The sequence below is a fragment of the Neovison vison genome, chromosome 7 (genome assembly GCF_020171115.1).
Source record: "Neovison vison isolate M4711 chromosome 7, ASM_NN_V1, whole genome shotgun sequence".
Lineage (NCBI taxonomy): Eukaryota > Metazoa > Chordata > Mammalia > Carnivora > Mustelidae > Neogale > Neogale vison.
Window position 1 is genome coordinate 146,950,440 of NC_058097.1, and position 15,122 is coordinate 146,965,561.

At 57.3% G+C, this 15,122-nt stretch overlaps 1 protein-coding gene across 3 annotated transcripts; it reads right to left on the bottom strand.

The window, feature by feature from the left end:
* Positions 1-621: 621 nt before the first annotated feature.
* Positions 622-14,816, bottom strand: TSKU (tsukushi, small leucine rich proteoglycan). 3 transcript variants are annotated; one of them, XM_044258480.1, is made up of 2 exons: positions 14,795-14,816; positions 622-3,140 (listed from the first exon to the last, which is right to left on the bottom strand). In XM_044258480.1, the coding sequence occupies exon 2, from the start codon at positions 3,130-3,132 to the stop codon at positions 2,071-2,073; it is 1,062 nt and encodes a 353-aa protein (XP_044114415.1). In that variant the 5' UTR covers positions 3,133-3,140; positions 14,795-14,816; the 3' UTR covers positions 622-2,070. The 3 variants fall into 3 exon arrangements, with proteins under 3 accessions (XP_044114415.1, XP_044114416.1, XP_044114414.1); XM_044258481.1 differs by lacking the exon at positions 14,795-14,816 and adding an exon at positions 14,415-14,485; XM_044258479.1 differs by lacking the exon at positions 14,795-14,816 and adding an exon at positions 14,227-14,249.
* Positions 14,817-15,122: the final 306 nt, after the last annotated feature.

Here is a 15,122-nt window from a genome sequence, read left to right on the forward strand (position 1 = left end):
TATGGTCAGGTATCTTTTGTGTGTCCTTCCCACTCACACCCAAAGAACATGAGTCCCCGGGCACAGAGTAGGTAGCAGAAAAAAGCTTGTCATTGTCATTGATGATGGTGATGGATGTTCCCGCAGACCTTGGCCAGTTAGAAGGAACAACTTAGAGACAGCAGAAGCATTCCGATAAGCTGGAAGCAAGCTCCGGGGACTGGAAGTATGCAAACGGGAGTCAGGGTCCTGCAGCAGTCAAAATGCCAAGCAGAAACCAAGTACTGCTGCAGCTCAGGAGGGGGGAAGGGGGACCATAGGGAAAGCTCTGAGGAGGTGAGGGAGGAACCAAGTTTATCAGAGTGGGAAGGAGTTGAGCGGCGGGGATGGCGGAAGGACAAGGCCCCAGAGGAACAGCCTGAGCAAAGGCAAGAGGCATGCCAGGGCCTGACACATCACGGAGCTGGGGCAGTGGGGAGAGGGGAGATGGCTAGACAGGGTAGCAGCCACAGTGAAAGGAACAGCCCATTCCTGACTGGCTCCCTCATGTCAGCTCACTGTCCCAATCCTGTGAAGGGCTTTTCTGGGAGAACAGGCTGCCCAAGACCTGGCCGTGGATGTGGGTCGAAGGATGGAAAGAGGGACACTTTATAGTGTTTATTCAATCAAGGACCAGTTAGGTGCAGGGTGGGGCTGGTGGGGGAGGACAGAGCTCTCATTGTTCTGTGGGCACCTCTGTGGGACCAGCCCCCCGAGGCCCAATGGGCCACATACTCTTGGCTACCACCCAACACCTCCTCCCTCAAAGCATCCCCAGGACACAGTATTACAAAAGTGAACAAATGCAATGCTTTTCTTCTTTTTACAAATGACACATTTCCATCCCCTGCCGGCAGGGGTGGGGAGGTTGGGGGGTTGAAGTGACAGGCCATTACAAAGACAACAACTTTTATAAAATAAAGACTAAGGACAGAGCCCAGGGCTGGGGAGCTCAGACGCCACCTGAGGTGGACAGCATGAACTCTGATGGGGGTACCTGCCTCCTGATGGATGGGGGAAACAGGCCATGGGGCTCAGGGTCAGTGGGGGCTGAATCCTGGAGGCTCCTGGGGGTTTCCGGGACTGCATGGACTCCTTGCCGAGTCTGTTAGAGGTGGTATGCGTCAGGGCTCAATGGATGAATTTCCAGTTGCTGCGGGACCCCATGCCAGAGTGGGACACTGGTAGGGTTGGAACTGGCATGCTTCATGTTTCCAGAGGCTCCGCGGAGAGCTGACTGAACCTGTGCCACATGGCTGGTTACAGGGCCCAGAGTCCCACTTCTGAGGCCCTTGCCTGTCCTGGGAATGACAGGCAAAGGGAACACGTGGCTGGATGGGGGAGCCCAGGAAGGGGACAGAGGGCATGATTTAGAGAAGAAAGAAAAGTGCAAAGGGCCTCGCTGGGAGGCTGGGCTCTGGGGCCAGCCATGCCTCTGCCGTAGTACCTCTGATTAGCCATGTTCCTTCTCCAGACCTCATCTGTCACCTAAGGAGGTGCACTTGATTTTTTCTCTAGTCCTTTCCATGACTAAGGTTCTACCCAGGGTCCTAGAGGAAAAGAAAAGGATCAGATGGGCCTCATATGCCCAGAGCAAAGAGGGGGGCTATCTCGTAAAAGCAGCCCATGCCCCTGAGTGACTGAACCGGGGGCCCCAGGGGATGCTCAGCCATGGGCCTGACCTCCACCCTGCAGAAGTAGCTCCCTTCCACCCTCCTCCTGTCACGGATCAGGTTGGCCCAGGCCTGAAGGAAGGCACTTTGGTGACAAGTGGGGAAGGACAGCAAGGGACTGCTGTCTGGTTTGGCATCGAAGACCTTCTAGTTATGGTTTGGAGGACAACATGGAAAGAGGGACCAGACTTTGCTTCTGGGTGCTGGGCCCAACTCCAAAGCCTCTCCCTCGGCCCACAGCTCTCTTCCGATGCTGCTGCCCCAGAGGCTGGCAGGGTCCCCCCACTCCCTGGCACTGGCACACAAAATTATAAGTTACCCAGGACCCTAGGGAGCCCAGAGCGGCAGTCTGTTATGTGTCCCCAGGCAACGCCCTTTGTCACAAAGCGTCGGGGCCCTTAGCAGCCGGTTCCTGGGTGTCTACGCAGTGCAGGGCCACCTTGGGGCTGGAGCCTGGCTGCCGGGGGTAGGTGCCCTCGCGCACCAGCCGCCGGCACCGCACGGCCTGGCCCACGCTGATGCTCTGCAGGGCGGGCAGGTGGAGTAGCAGCGGCTCTGGCAGAGGTACCAGGCCCGTGCCCGACAGGTCCAGCTCCTGCAAGGAGCCCAGGCCCGAGAAGACCTCAGCTCCCGCCCATGTGAGCTTTGGGTTGCCCGACAGGTCCAAGACCTGCAAACTCTTCAGCTCCTGGAAGCCATAGGGTGCCAGCTGCGGGAGACCCTGTAGGCTGCCCAGTGATAGGTGCGTCAGGCCTGCCAGCCCCCGGAAGGCGCCTGGGCCAACAGCAGCCAGTGGGTTCCCATCCAGGCTCAGGTAGCGGAGGGGCAGGTCCCGGAGGTCTGGAACGGTGCGGAGCCGGTTCCAGGCCAGGTTCAGGCTCTGGATGGTGGGCGCGGGAGGGCCGGCCCCTGCAGAGTGGGGTGTCAGGCGGTGGAGGAGGTTGTGCGAGAGGTCCACGTGCAGCGCCCGGCCCTGACTGTGGGTCGTGAAGGCGGACACCGAGACCTCCCGGAGCCGGTTGTGGCTCAGATTCACGTCGCTCAGGGGTGAGCTGGTGAAGCTCTCTGTCGGCAGGGCTGCCAAGCCATTGTGGCTGATGTCAAGCGATTCCAGGTAGCGAAGGCGGGAGAAGGCAGTGGGCGAGATGCTGGTGAGCAGGTTGTGGCTGAGGTCCAGACCTGCCAGAGTGGTGTAGCCTGGCCCGGCCAGCACCGACTCATTCACAGTTTCCAGTCGGTTGGAGGATAGGTCCAGGTGGGCTGTGTCCAGGGGGATGGGCACGGGCATGATGTGGGGGCCCAGGCCACTGCAATCCACGCGGGTCAGGCTGAAGCTGTCGAAGAGGCCAAAGGTCTCCACGTCGCATTGGCATCCAGGGAAGCACGGCCGGGTTGTTTGGGCCCCGCTCACAGCTAGCAACAGCAGCAGGGGCCACGGCATGGTGGGGGCTGGAAAGAGAGCCACAGGTGAGGGATGGCGGCAGGCTTCCCATACCAGATGGTTCTCGCCCAACCACGGAAGCCATAAGCCAGTGTATCTAGGCATGGCTGACCACTGCCACCACCAGTTCTGTCCTCCCAGAATGCTTCCCCCGAACACTCTTCCTCATACAGTTCCTGGTCCCCACTCCTCTTTGGCCTTGGTCTCTCCATCTGTACAGAGAAGGGGTTAGGCCAGATCGCTGGAGCAGTGGAACACTTTCTTTAAAAAAGATTGGCAGGTAAAAGCAGCCAAGCTCTGGTTGCATGAGGGTGGGGCCTTGGAACCTTCCAGGCCTGCTTACCACCCCGCTGGAAACCTCCTGAACTGGATGGGTCTTTGGCTGGCCTCTCCAGCTCTGATGGGCTAGGGTGCTCCATCCACCTCTGCTGAGCCAGTGCTGGGGACCATGCTATCTGCTCCCCCGACATGGTCCCCCTTAACCCTCACAGTGACACCAACTAAGATGTAGAAGGTTTGGAAAATCATGCTCGGCCACATGTATGGGGCGGGGGCGGGGGCGGGAGCGGGGGTGGGGAAGGACCTGTATGGAGTACAGAGGAAGCATGACTCACTGTCGTGGTTTGGCCATGTCTGAGCCATGTCTGAGACCCACACTCCATCCCCCGAGACTAAAGTCTTTCCCTGCAAGGGGACCTGCAATATCCATCCCCACCCTACCCCTTTTGTGGGTACAATAGCCGAGTCCCTAGTCCCGAGTCCCCTCCTTGGCCTGTCCTCCAGAGGCAGAATCCTTATTCCCACTTGGGACCCTGTGTCTCAACTTCAGATGGGCTCTGGGGACACCCGTCCCAAGCCCCTTTCCCCTTGCCCTATCCCTCCCCACATCTAATACAGCTTGCCCTTCCTTTAACCCAGGGAGGGCAGCTGGGCTGGTTCCTTTGTTATCCAGATGAAGAACTAGAGGCTCAGAGAGGACCCGGGTTTTTTCCCAAACTAGTGAAAGCAGGGCAGGATTAGAACCCAGGCCTTTCCAGTTCTAGTTCCCTCTTTTCATCTGCTTCCCCCAGCAGGGCTGGTGAGGTGGCCAGCAGAGACATGCCCAGGAGGGGTTTTTTTCCCCGACACATGCTGTGCCTCAGTTTCCCTCCCTGTACAATCATAACAGTAGCTGTCAGCCATGCCAGGCACTCCACATGGGCTGTCACACTCATTCCTCACACCCACACACACCTGTGTGACCCGAGTCTGAGTTCACACCTACTGCAGCTCTGTGAACAGAGGTGCCGAGGGAGGGGCTTGCAGGGGGCTGAGAGAGGGTTGAGTAGGGAAGGCCTCTCACCGCCCAGTCTGGTGTTACCCCCTCTTGCCACATAGCGGCCACTCTGCCTGGGGGGACAGAAGGCACCGAGGGTCACCCCAGCAGGTCTCTTCTCCTGGGGAGGCCCTGCCCTGCCCCACTGCCCAGTCTCCCCCACAAACCCTCCTACTGGCCCTCAAGGTGGGGTGGGTGGGGCGGAACTGCGGGATAGCATTACCAGCCACACATGAAACTGAAGGGGGCAGCCATCCGATCCGCACTCTGGCTCAGGCAGAGGGAGTGAGAAGTGGGGCTCTTCTATCTCCCCCTATGTGGGCCTCCTCTCTCCCCACCCCTTTCCTTTGTAGAGTCCAATTTGAGGATTAAACCCGGCCCAGGTGCATCCTGGGCTTGGTCCCAACTGAGGCGGGACAGAGTGTTCCAATGTCTGGGACCAAAAGGAAAATATTGAGTTGCTCTAGGCCCCCTTTGTTCTGCTGGGTTAGCTTCTCACCCCAGGGGTTCATTACCACTCAGAGCCCCACCTTCCCTGCCAAGCTGATCTGCCCATACGCACCCTTCCTGGGGTTTAAACAACCCCCCCGCCCCCCACCACAGGCCCCTGCAGTTACCCTCTGGTTCCCAAAGGTGATTATACAATGTGCCTATTAAATGCCAGATGGCCCCTCGTGAGCTCCTGCTTATGTAACCCGCAGGCTGAACACAGCCCAAACCCTCTCCCCAGAGCAGGGGCCTCTCATGCGCTCCCCAAGCCTCCACCCCTCCTCCCCACCACAAGGCGGTCATCCCTCCCCTGCCCTCTTCACACAAGGTGATTCAACTCCCACCGAAGTGCAATGCAAACTGGGAAGGGCTGGGCACAAAGGCAAGGTGGTCATTACCAGCCGCTGGAGGCAGGACAGCTGACATAAAAGGGAACACGAGCACAGACGAAGACCTACCTGTGTAACTGCACTTGTGGGTCCTCCCTCAGCACCCCAGACAAGGTCCTCCCCAGCCCTGCGCAGTGGCCGCCTCTGCCGGGGGCCCCGTTCTGTGCCACGCCTGGACATTCCCAGTGGCAAGTGCTGATGGGGGCAGTCTGAGCCAGTCCCCAAGACGGGCCAGTGCTGGACTGGCATTTGCCCCACATCTGCGGTCACAACAGAAGGTCAGCCGACTTGGGTCCATTTTAGAGGACATGGAGGATGAGAACTGAACTCTGGCCTTGGTAATCTCCAAACTGGTTTGGTTTAAGTGGAACACGCACTTCTGTACTTCGCTGGGAAAGCAGGAGGGCAGCGGCCAGAGTGCTCAGGCCAGGCTCCACGGTCTTTAATACTCAGTGGCCCTGGGCTTTTATGAGCTCACAGCAGAGCCCAGAGGCTTCTCTGGGGTGTCCCAGGCAGTGGAGAGAAAGGAGAAGCCCCCAAGATGCCTTAAGACTTTGGAGGTGTGGGCTGGTGTCTAAGAGTCCATGTCCCTATCCTGCCCAGAGGAGACCCCCCTCTGGGGTAACATGAGGAGGGGTGACTTTGCACATGAGTGTCTCAGAGATGCTAGGGCCCAGCACTGTGGCTCCAAGCCCTTAGCAAAAGCCTCAGGAGCCAAGGGGAAGGCAGAACTTTCTCAGAGGGGAGATCCAGGGAAAATAAGGAATATTCTGGCCAGGGGCATGGGCTGTTTATAGTTTACAAAAGGCCTTTTTGCTCATTAGATGCTGCAAGGGCCGCAGAATGGGGCGTGCCACCCTGCCCTGGAGTGATAAGGAGCCTGTGACCCATCGTGCAGTGACTTGTCCACAGCACCCCCGTGAGGTGATGGGGCCCATATTCAGCCTCCTGTCTTCTGATTCCAGGCTAGGGCTTCCCAGCCCACTCAGGATGGCTGGTGAAGTCTCCTAGGGATCTTACAGAGGCCACAGAAATCATGCTCAAAAAAGTCTGTGGCTTCACAGAGGGGGCCGATGCCATAATGCTAGGTATCATAAGGATAGACTGCATGTCTAGGAAAATCTTAACTATGCATTAAAAACAAAAACAAAAACAAACACAACCAACCCAAATCCTAATTTTGTAAGTCCAGAAGAAAATATATCCATGCCACAGTAGTTTTTCATTAGGTGGTAGAACTTTGAGCAATTTCAACACGTCTTAGTCTCCTTTTCTCCCCCTATTTCCTCTCTTACAGAGAAATATACATGAAACACACTGATAAACACACTAACAGAGCCTCCTAAAAGACCATGGCCACCTCTGCATTCTCTGATCTTGGCTAGTCACAATCTCTGAGCCTCACAATCTCACAATCTCTGAGCCTCACTCTCCCCACCTGTAAAATGGACATGTGAATAGCCAGCTCACAGGACTGTGGAAGACATGAACTAGAATGGTGGCAGTGAGGCCCCTGGCAGGCTTCCTAGCACATGGGAAGACTGCAGTGTGGGCTACCCTGTCTTCCCCCACAAGACAGGGAGCAGGTGGGTGGGGGCCAGCAGGCGGGCCTGACCCATCTCTCTTCCTCCTTCCTTCAGCACATGCATGAAACATGTCCAAGCTCTTATCAGCACCCCCTGGAAGAGCAGTTCTTTTCTGGGAGGCATGCTGTTTCTCCATAGGGCTGCTGGATGGGAGAAGGGAAGAATAATGTTGAGTTCATTGAGTTTCCTTGACAGAAACCACCAGCCTCCACTCTGTGGAGAGGAAAGGCCTTCACAGAGAGCCAGAAACCTTGGACACTGACTTGCAGTGTGAACCAGGCAAGTCACTTTACCTCTTCAGACTGGTTCCTTAGACTATGAATCTGGGATGGTAATGATGGTCCCATGGGCCTCAGAGGGGATAGGTGTGAAGATGAGACTGGGAAGCAGAATATTCCCACAGAGAAATGAGGCCCCAGGGGGTGGAGGCCACGTGATGGAAAGATGGCACCTTTCAAGCCAACCTACAGCCATATCCACTATGGAGGTCACTGCTCAATCCCAGCACTGCAGCCTGGGGGTACCTGCACAGGGCCCAGAGCTTTTCCTGACGTGGTGCTCTGGGAGGCCTCTAACTACTGGTGAGCATTGGCCCTCCAGATGAGAACTGTCATTCTGGGATCCATTCCTGGCTCTGAAGGAGCTACAAGCCTGGGAGCTGTTGACGTGCTAACCTGGGTGACCTGCGGAAGTGACTTCCACTCTCAGCCCATCATCTCACCTAAAATGGAGACAACAACCCCTCCCTCAAGGGGTCACTGTGACTACCAGAGACCACAGTGCCAGGACGTTACTTGGGCAGATGATGAGTGCTTGTGCTTCCTCCCTCCGAGGGCCCTCCCCCATCCTCTTCACCTCTCTCTGGTGGCTGAAGGGGAGGCAACAGGATCACCGTGCATGGTGACAATACAGACCCTGGAGGACAGCCAGGAGCCCCGGCCTGGTCTGCTCACTCTTATGGAGGAGTCCCCTCTCCTCCTTGAGCCTCAGTTTCTGTGGCTTCACAGTGAGAGGTAGAGCCCAGCAGCCCCAGCATCTCGGGAGGTCATCATGTACCAGAGGCATTTACTAAATCTCTACTAAGTGCAGGACACTAAGCAAGACCATGAGAGGTGCATGCTGGGTGGAAGTGGGGGGAACCCGGTCCCTGTCCTCACAAGGCTTACAGACCAGCAGCGGAGACAGGAGAGCAAGTCGGAACAAGATCGCTAACATCTGTCCTGCACCCAGGAAAACAGGATTCTCGCGCCCAGTGTGCTGCTAGCTGTGTGACCTTTCTTTCTTTGAGCCTCGGTTTTCCCATCTGTGTAAAACAGTATAGACTCTGCCTCCCTCTGGGACCTGTGACCGACCCTGGGAAGAAAGGGAAAGGCAGACAGGTGGACCCCATTGAAAGCAATGGAGGGAAAGGATCTTTGGCCCGAGATGCATCACTTCTTTTCCAAACCCTGACCTGCAGATAAGACACTGATCAGCCAGCCTACAGAACACAAGGGCTTAGAAACTACCCACCTTGGGCTGGGAGTACACAGCATAACGTCCTCTGGGCAAGGCCACTGTGCCTCTAAGGAAAGTTGGCCCATGGCCCTGTGAGGTCAGACGACAAAGCCGTTTGACTATTTACTAACAGACTCCAGGCAGCTCTCCCTACGGTGACAGCGAAGGCCTGTTCAGACAGCCCCCAGGACAGGTGTGGCCACATCACTCCGCTTCCCCAAACCCTCCCAACCTGTCCTTTTGCCTACAGATATCAAGTTCACCCTGGCATGGAGGCACGCTGTCCCCACAGTCTCCCCTCCCCCAGCTGAGTCCCCATCTTGATCTGAACCTACAGTGAGGAGCTCTGAACCACTCTTGGCCCTTGCACAGCTCTTCCTCAAACTTGGATACTTCAGGGTGGGAAACTGGAAAGTCCCCCAGAGATCCTGGGTAACTGGTAGTGATGACAAGGAAATGGCAAAGCAGGGCCCAGGACCTGGTGCCTGACTGCGGCCAGCGGCCCCCGCATCCACCTGGCCTGCTGTGGCCCTGCCTGTGGAACAAAGCCTGTTCTGTCCACTCGGGCCCCAGAGTCGCATCTCCCAGCCGGGGCCTCTCCCGCCATCCGTGTGGCTCCCTAGGGTGCACACGGACTATATTCTCTTCTGTGATTACCTGCCTGGCTCCTGACTTCAAGCATGGGTGGCTTGGGGCAGCAACTTGCCTTCTTCACCTGTTCGTCCCTTCCCCCTCCTGGGGTCGGAGCCAGGCCTGGAGGCCATGGCAGACACTGTCGGGGGGAGGAACAGGCCAGCAATTCAGGCTCAACGGCTGGACTCAGACCTAGGTGTAAGGCCAGCCCCATGCCTGTGTGCCTTGGGCAAGTATCAACCTTGTTGAGTCTCAGTGTCTTCAATAGGAATGAAGACAGTTAGTCAAAGCATTATGGGAGAGTGTGGGAAACACTCAGTTCCACATCTGTCACATCCTAAGAGCTCCATGCTTGGTAGTCGATGATAGCGATAATTTATGAAGCTTCCAAAGGGCAATGACCATGTTACTCCATCCAAGGACCCAGCGCAGCGCCAGGCACCCGGCAGGTCTGTGACTGCTTGTACTAACATTCTCTGGACAGTGTGCTGGCCCCGGCTGGCCAGGCTCCAAACTCCTTCCTCCTTCTCTGAAACTGATCCAGAGCTTAGGGTTCCGGCTTAGGCCTTCCTGGCTCCAGGTGCCTGCCTCTGGAGCCGCACTGCAGCATCTCTGGGCCAAAGATTTGCCAGCTCCTCACCACAACTCCAAGAGGGAGCCCCTGGCACAGGAATGGGGTGGGCGGAAGGCTAGCCTTGGCCTGGACAAGGGTCCCAGCACCCACCTGAGACAGGCTGCTTTCTGCCAGGAGCTCACTTGAGCTAATGTCAGTAAAATCCCCAGGTGGAAATTCCATGAACATCCTGTTCCCCAACCCCCACTTAGTCAGCTCTGGAAACGCAAGGCAGAAAGAATTTCAGGTCCTTGAGGGCTGACTCTCCCAACAGAACCGCTAATGCCACACATCTGTACAAACACATCAGTTTACCCTGCACCTTCTATGTCACTGTCTTGACCATGGACCAAGGACCACAGTCCTTGACCATGAAGGTCACTGTCCCTATTTTGCAGACGAGGCTCTCATGATTCAGCTGGGTAGTAGAGGAACCAGGTCTCTCACCCAAATGTCTGAGCTTGAAATCCCTCCTTATGCCGCTGAGACTCAACTTACAAAAGGGCCCGTGAAGGCAATGGCTAGAGCTGATCATGCTGGACTGTAATTACGTTTATCTGTCTGTCCTGTGAGCAGGGGTGGGGTCAGATGGGTTTTTATGTCCTTGCAGAGCACTGGGGCTGGCACAGAGCACTGGACACTGTACTACGCATTCAGAATACTACCACTGCACGAGAGGACACCTCTTGACCTTTCCGACTTCTCAGCTATGATCTGTTTGGTCCTCTTGTAAGCTCGGCAGGTTAGATGGCACGTGTCTCTCTTACAGCCACGTGAAGAGACCCAGAGAGGTTCAGTGATCTGTCTGGAGTCACACAGCCAGTGAGGAAAGGGGCTGGACTCAGGATCCAAATACTCTGTGCCCAGGCTCCTCTAGGACATTATCCCTGGTACAGCTGGGCCCAGCAACCTTGCTGGAGGAGGATGATCTACAGGGGAATAGGCAAGGCTCCCAAGACTTTTTTCTGTCCAGCGTGTCTTCTTTCTGAAGCTTGCCAAGTCCCCTTTGGTGAGAGGCAGCACATGTAGACTCACAGGGAGGCAGTCTGGGGCAGAGGAATGGGTTTTCCAGCCTGGCAGACTGTGCTCCAACCCCACAGTGCCTCTCCTGCGAGGGGGCTCGCATGTGCCCTCACCCCTGAGTCAGAGGCTTCCTCGGTAACAAAACATGGTGAGAATTCGCATATTGCTCCCAGCAGGTCACTGGGAGGATTACACAAAGTAAAATGAAGAAGACTCAAGTCCCAGGCCAGGCATGCACTGGTGCTCACAGCAGGTGGGTTTCTGCCCCCTAATGTTCCTGCTTTTAGGGGCCAGGAAAGAAAAAGGAGCTGCGACACCAGCAGATATGAAGGTGAAGCAGGGGCAGAGTTTAAAGAATCCCATCCAGGGCCCAGCCTGGGCTACAAATGCTGACCAGACCTGTCAGGGACTTGGGAAGTGGGTTTGGAAAGGTTGCAGAAGCCGAAGCAGGCTGAAACAGGTGTGTCACCTGTGACAGAATGAGGACAGAAGGAGAATTGGCGGCTATCCCTGGGTAGGTAGGTCCCCATCTTCCCCTCTCTCACCCCCAAGCCAGGCAGTGAGCTTGCCCTGCCCAGGTTCAGCTCAGGAGGCCTCCTGGCCTGGACTGCTACAATGGCCTTGTTCCTGGCCTCCTGCCTCCAATTGTCAGCCTTACTGGTCACCGGAGTACAATCCCAACAGAAGACTAGGACCTCACCATTGCTGCCACTTAAAAGCCAACACAAAAAGATGGCTTGCCAGACCAGAAGCCTATTTTGACTCTAGGGCCCCACACCTTTGCACAGGTTGTTTCCTCTGATGAAGATGATGAGATGATAGAGATGCCTTTCTTTTCTTTGTCTACCATGCACTGTCCCTCTAGGCTCCTGTGGCCTCTGGGCTGCTTGCTTATAGCAAAGTATGATATACTTTGTGGTCTTGACTGTCTTCGGATCTGTGTCCTGCCCATCTCCTATGTGGGGCCTGGCCACGTGAAAGGGGATAAACCAGATGAATGAAATGTCCTGGGCGAAAAGCTTCCCCCTGCTAGTGAGGACAAATCTGGCCCAAGCCTGCAGAAAACATCAGGCTTTGCCAGGTGGTGAAATCAGGTTTAGGACCACAGCTGAAGCTGTCTCTGCCTTCCATTGTCAGTGCAATGCCCCAGGGGAAGGCACACCACAAACCTCTTCTCATTTTGTTAGCACATGTCATTCCTCATCCTATCTGGCATTCACAACAGATCAGTTAGACAGGAATTACTACTACTCACATTTTAAGGATGAGGAGACTGAGAATCAGAGGTCAAGTTACTTGCCCAAGGTCACAGAGCCAGGAAGAAACAAAGTGGGAGTAAAATCTAAGTTCTTGACTCTAACTCTGCCTGCAGACTGGCCTGCCAGTCTCCATCATTGCCCTCAAGCCAGAGGAATTTTTCTTGGAATTACCAAGCCCATCCTATTATGCCTGCTTAAACCCTCCAGCAGCTCTCCACCACCTGTAGGTACAAATCCCAGCTCCTAGGCCCGGCATTCAAGGCCCTCATATTGGCTCCCTCCCTTCCCTCCCAGCAGAATTCTGGTCCCCAGCCCACACCAACACATACCTCCAATCTGATAGTCTGCAATGCTGACCACCTCTCCACTGTTTTCAGAATACACAGCCACAAAGTGCTGTTCCCTCAGTGGAAGACACTTCCTGCCTGCCAGGAACAGTCCCCTGGCCTCCCTCCGCTACTGCATCCCAGCCTTCCCTTTCCCAGGCTGCTGGGGCTCCGGGCCCACCTCACTTCATCCCTCCTTAACTTCAAAGCCACCTTCCCTCCCCCCATTCAATACAGCAAATTACTGCCTGGAGACAGAATGGAGGTATGCACCAAAAATCAAAGTGTTGGGGCCCCTGGGTGGCTCAGTGGGTTAAGCCTCTGCCTTCAGTTCAGATCATGATCTCAGGGTCCTGGGATCCAGCCCGACATCAGGCTCTCTGCTCAGCGGGGAGCCTGTTTCCCCTCTCTCTCTCTGCCTCTCTGCTTACTTGTGATCTGTCTGCCAAATAAATTTTAAAAATCTTAAAAAAAAATATCAAAGTGTTTCCAGTTTCTGGGGTCTCAACCAGTCAGCCACAACAGAAAGGGAGGGGAGTTGTCAACACCCTCGTTTCCAGAAGGGAAACTGAGACACGGAAAGGGAGAAAAAAGCGCCAGCGGTTGCCTCCTTCCTAGGTGAGTGGCCTGTGGCCCTCCTTCACATCTGCAGCATCCCCAAAACTCCGGGTTAAAAACGGGGGTAGGGGATAAGAGGACCGGGAGGGATGGTGTTAGAGCTATCTCTGCGACTCCACATCAAAGGCCCAGCAGGCTCCCACCGCTGAGGACTCGCTCTTGGTCAGACCTAGGCTCCACAAGTCTGGACTAATCTTAAGGGTAGAGCAGGCAGGGAGGAAGGATCGGAGAAGTTCCTGAGTCACCTCCTCCTCCCGGCCAAGTGTGGGCGGCACGGCTCCGTCCGAATTCCGCAGCGCGGGTAATCCCGACAGCACGCTCGGCGCCCAGAGGGGAGTTCTCTCGCTCCCACCGAGGGCAGGGTGACTGCGACTCCGAGAGGCTGAGCAACTCGCCCAGAGCCGTATTGTGGGCCCATAGTTGTCCCACTGGGAACCAGTAGGTGCCGGGATCCCAGAGGCCGTCGCCTCCTCACCTACCAGATCGGAGGGCTGGTCCCCCCACCCGGCGGGGGCGGGACGCTGACGGAGAGCGGATCTCAAAGCGGAGCCGGGGGCTGGGGCCGGCCTCTCGCCAAACAGACACGTCTCTCTGGGTCACATACACTCTCCCCGAGAAGAGCGGGGCTGGCAACACCGGCTGCCATCTCCTCTTCCGTTTCCAGCACACACACACACACACACCCCGCCGCCGCCGGCCGCCGGAGCCCAGGACTGACCGCTTACTTCTCTTCTCCCAGCTGGGTCGGCTGGGGTGTCCAGCGCGCTCCGCCCAGCCCCGGCCAGGGCGAGTCCCCTAGCGTGGCTGACCCCCCGCCCCGGCTGACCCCCCCGCCCAATCTTATCCCATCGCGGCTCTAAGGACCCCAGGAGGAGAAAGAGCGGATGGCTGCAACACCCCCCTGTCCTGCTGCCGCGGGAGGAGGGCGGGGGCTGTTGCCGGAGGAACCAGTTGAAAAGTTTGAAGTCAAGTCGGGGGCCCGGGTGGACAGCAGGGGAGCAAGGAGTTGGGTGGTGTCTGGCTCTCGGCGCGCACACACTCCACGGACATCCAACCCAGACACGTCGACAGGCACAGACCACGTACGCGGACACACGACGATGAGCCCACCCACACCCACAACGAAACGCGGGCCCACAAAACGTGGACATAGGGACTAAACAGCCACACAAAGCCACGGACACACAAAGGCGCAGGCAGATGCACATCCCCGGACCCAAATCTACAAAGACCCACAAACGCGGGATGCACGTGTCCGCACAAAGACCCCAGAGGCGCCGGCCCCCGGCCCGCGCCCAGAGCCTTTGTCTCCTGGAAGCCCTCTCCCCTTGGTACGGGTTCCCTACCCCAGCCGAGCCCCGGGAGCCCCGCAGCCACTGCCGACACCCTGGATCCAGGAAAAGTTGAGGGACCCGGGGCCCGCCCCCAGAGTCCAGCGCCGCCTGCCAGCCGGATGGGGAGGCGAGGTTGGGGTCGGGGGTTCCGGACCTTTGTCCGCAGCGCGCACTCCCGCTCTGCCCGGACCCACACCCACCTGGAAGCCTGCACCGCAGCCGCCTCGGCGCGCTCACCCAGGCGGCCCAGCCGCGGGCCCTCCGGCGGGCGCTTTTCTCGGCTCGGCGCGGCCCGCCCCCCGGCCCCCGCCCGCCGAAGGGAGTCCCCCCACCCGCCCGGCGCCCAGTGGCCGCTCGGGCCCGCCGCCCGACGACCTAGGGAGTGTCGCCAAAGTGCCGGCTTTCCCGGCGCGCGCCCGCCCCGCCCCCCCGGCTGCCTGCGGAGCCCTAGCCGAGCCCGGGTTCCACCCTAGGGAGCGTCTCAAAAGTGCTCACGCAGCTCCCGCCCACTCCAGTCGGCCTGGCTCCCTGCTTCCTGCAAACGGGATCCCTGCCCCCTCCCCCGGAGCGCCTGAGCAACCTCAGCAGATGGCCGCACGGTCGGGAACATCTGGAGGTCGCAGGAGTGTGTGTGTGTGTGTGTGTGTGTGTGTGTGTGTGAGAGTGTGTGTGCACGCGTCCTCGCGCGCGAGTGAAAGAGAGAGGGTGGGGGGACGTTGGTAAGAAAGAGATTGGGTGGGTGAGGGTTCCCTCTTCTCCAGCTCGTACCCTCGTTTTCTTTAAATGAGTGAAAGAGGTCCAGAGACATTAGTGAGAAGTAGACAAGGAATCTGAAACCGAGAAAGACTAGCTGAAAGACGAACCCGTAGAGGGGGGAGAGAGAGAGACAGGCTTAGGCAGAAAAACTA

Bases quoted from the DNA above. Each gene is read 5' to 3' on its own strand.
- TSKU (XM_044258480.1), bottom strand. From the start codon at position 3,132: ATGCCGTGGCCCCTGCTGCTGTTGCTAGCTGTGAGCGGGGCCCAAACA.